The sequence below is a fragment of the Phalaenopsis equestris genome, unplaced genomic scaffold (genome assembly GCF_001263595.1).
Source record: "Phalaenopsis equestris unplaced genomic scaffold, ASM126359v1 Scaffold194816, whole genome shotgun sequence".
In the NCBI taxonomy this organism is placed as follows: domain Eukaryota; kingdom Viridiplantae; phylum Streptophyta; class Magnoliopsida; order Asparagales; family Orchidaceae; genus Phalaenopsis; species Phalaenopsis equestris.
In genome coordinates, this window is record NW_018214765.1 from 1 (window position 1) to 1200 (window position 1200).

The 1200-nt window shown below is 53.8% G+C and overlaps 1 protein-coding gene across 1 annotated transcript; it reads right to left on the reverse strand.

Annotated features, from left to right (window-relative positions):
- Positions 1 to 28: 28 nt before the first annotated feature.
- Positions 29 to 1055, reverse strand: LOC110034948 (probable glutamate carboxypeptidase LAMP1; the record flags this gene model as incomplete). The annotated part of the gene is made up of 1 exon (XM_020739188.1): positions 29 to 1055. A coding segment is annotated over exon 1 (975 nt), but the record flags the coding sequence as incomplete, so codon positions are not given.
- Between the last annotated feature and the right edge of the window lie 145 nt (positions 1056 to 1200).

Below are 1200 nucleotides of genomic sequence, written 5' to 3' on the forward strand. Positions count from 1 at the left end.
GAAATGTTAGTTAGAATTCAAATCTGACCAAGAAGGTAAGGTTGACTGATCCCGGCCCCGGACCAACGCGGTAAACTGGAGCCCCCTTCCCGCCCTGCCACTCCTCCGGCGCCACCTGGCCGCCAATCGTCCTCAAAATCGCTTCCCCATCCCTTATCGACACCGGAAGCGATGGGATCGCGGGCATCACCCCACTCGCCACCACCTCTTCAACACTCAGCCGCTCGCACTCCCCAACACTAGCCCACCCCGGAGTCGTCGGATCCCCGGCACCGCGATAAACACTCCCCACCTCCACGCCGCTGGGCGGCATCCACTTCGCCTCCGGAAAGCACTTCGCCCTTCGCCCGCCATTGTATTCAGCATCGTTGTATAGTATCGCAGCCACCGCACCAGCAATCTGCGCGTTCCTCACGATGTCTCCGCGGTAAACAATGCCGTTCCTTGCGAGAACTAGGTTTCCGGCGACGTCCACTCCCATAGCTTTAAGTTTAGCGAAGTCCTCGACGCGTCCGTAGTTAGCATAGACGACGCTGCCGACGGCGGTGCCGGAGTGGGAGTAGGCGTGGAATGTCGGTAGAACCTCGGAGGCCACGTCGGCGAAGGGATCGCCGGAGTAAATTTCTTGGGAGAGATTGAGATTGATGGGCGGGGAGGAGGTATTGGGGAAAAGAGAGAGAGAGCGGTGAATGGGGTAGGAGAGTAGGACGTTGTAGGGGACAATGCGAGTGGGGATGGAGGCGGAGGTTAGGGTTTTGAGGATGTAAGCGGAGACGATGGTGTTGGAGTCGGATCCGGCGACGTGGGGGCGGGAGGTGAGGGCATGTAGATGCTGGGCGATCGTGTGGTTGGAGGAGAGGGAGAGAAAGAGGGAGTGGTAAGTGGAATGGGAGGGTTGAGAGCCTGTGAGGAGAAGGAAGAAGATTAGTAGTGCAGCGGCGGCGGTTGCGGCGGCGGAGGCTACTGATTTATGGAGGCAAAGTGGCTGAGCTTTGCCCTCCATTCTGCAGTGAGGAGCCTGGAAAAGGAAGCAAGGCTTGTGTGTACTAATTTCAAAAATTATTATATAGTCGTGTTCATATTCTATTCATTTGAAATAGGCTCAATGTTCTAAATTATTTAAATTATATATATAATAATATATAATAGTATATAGCTCTTGTACATGTAGTCTAGTTGAAGTCCATCTAAAATAATTTC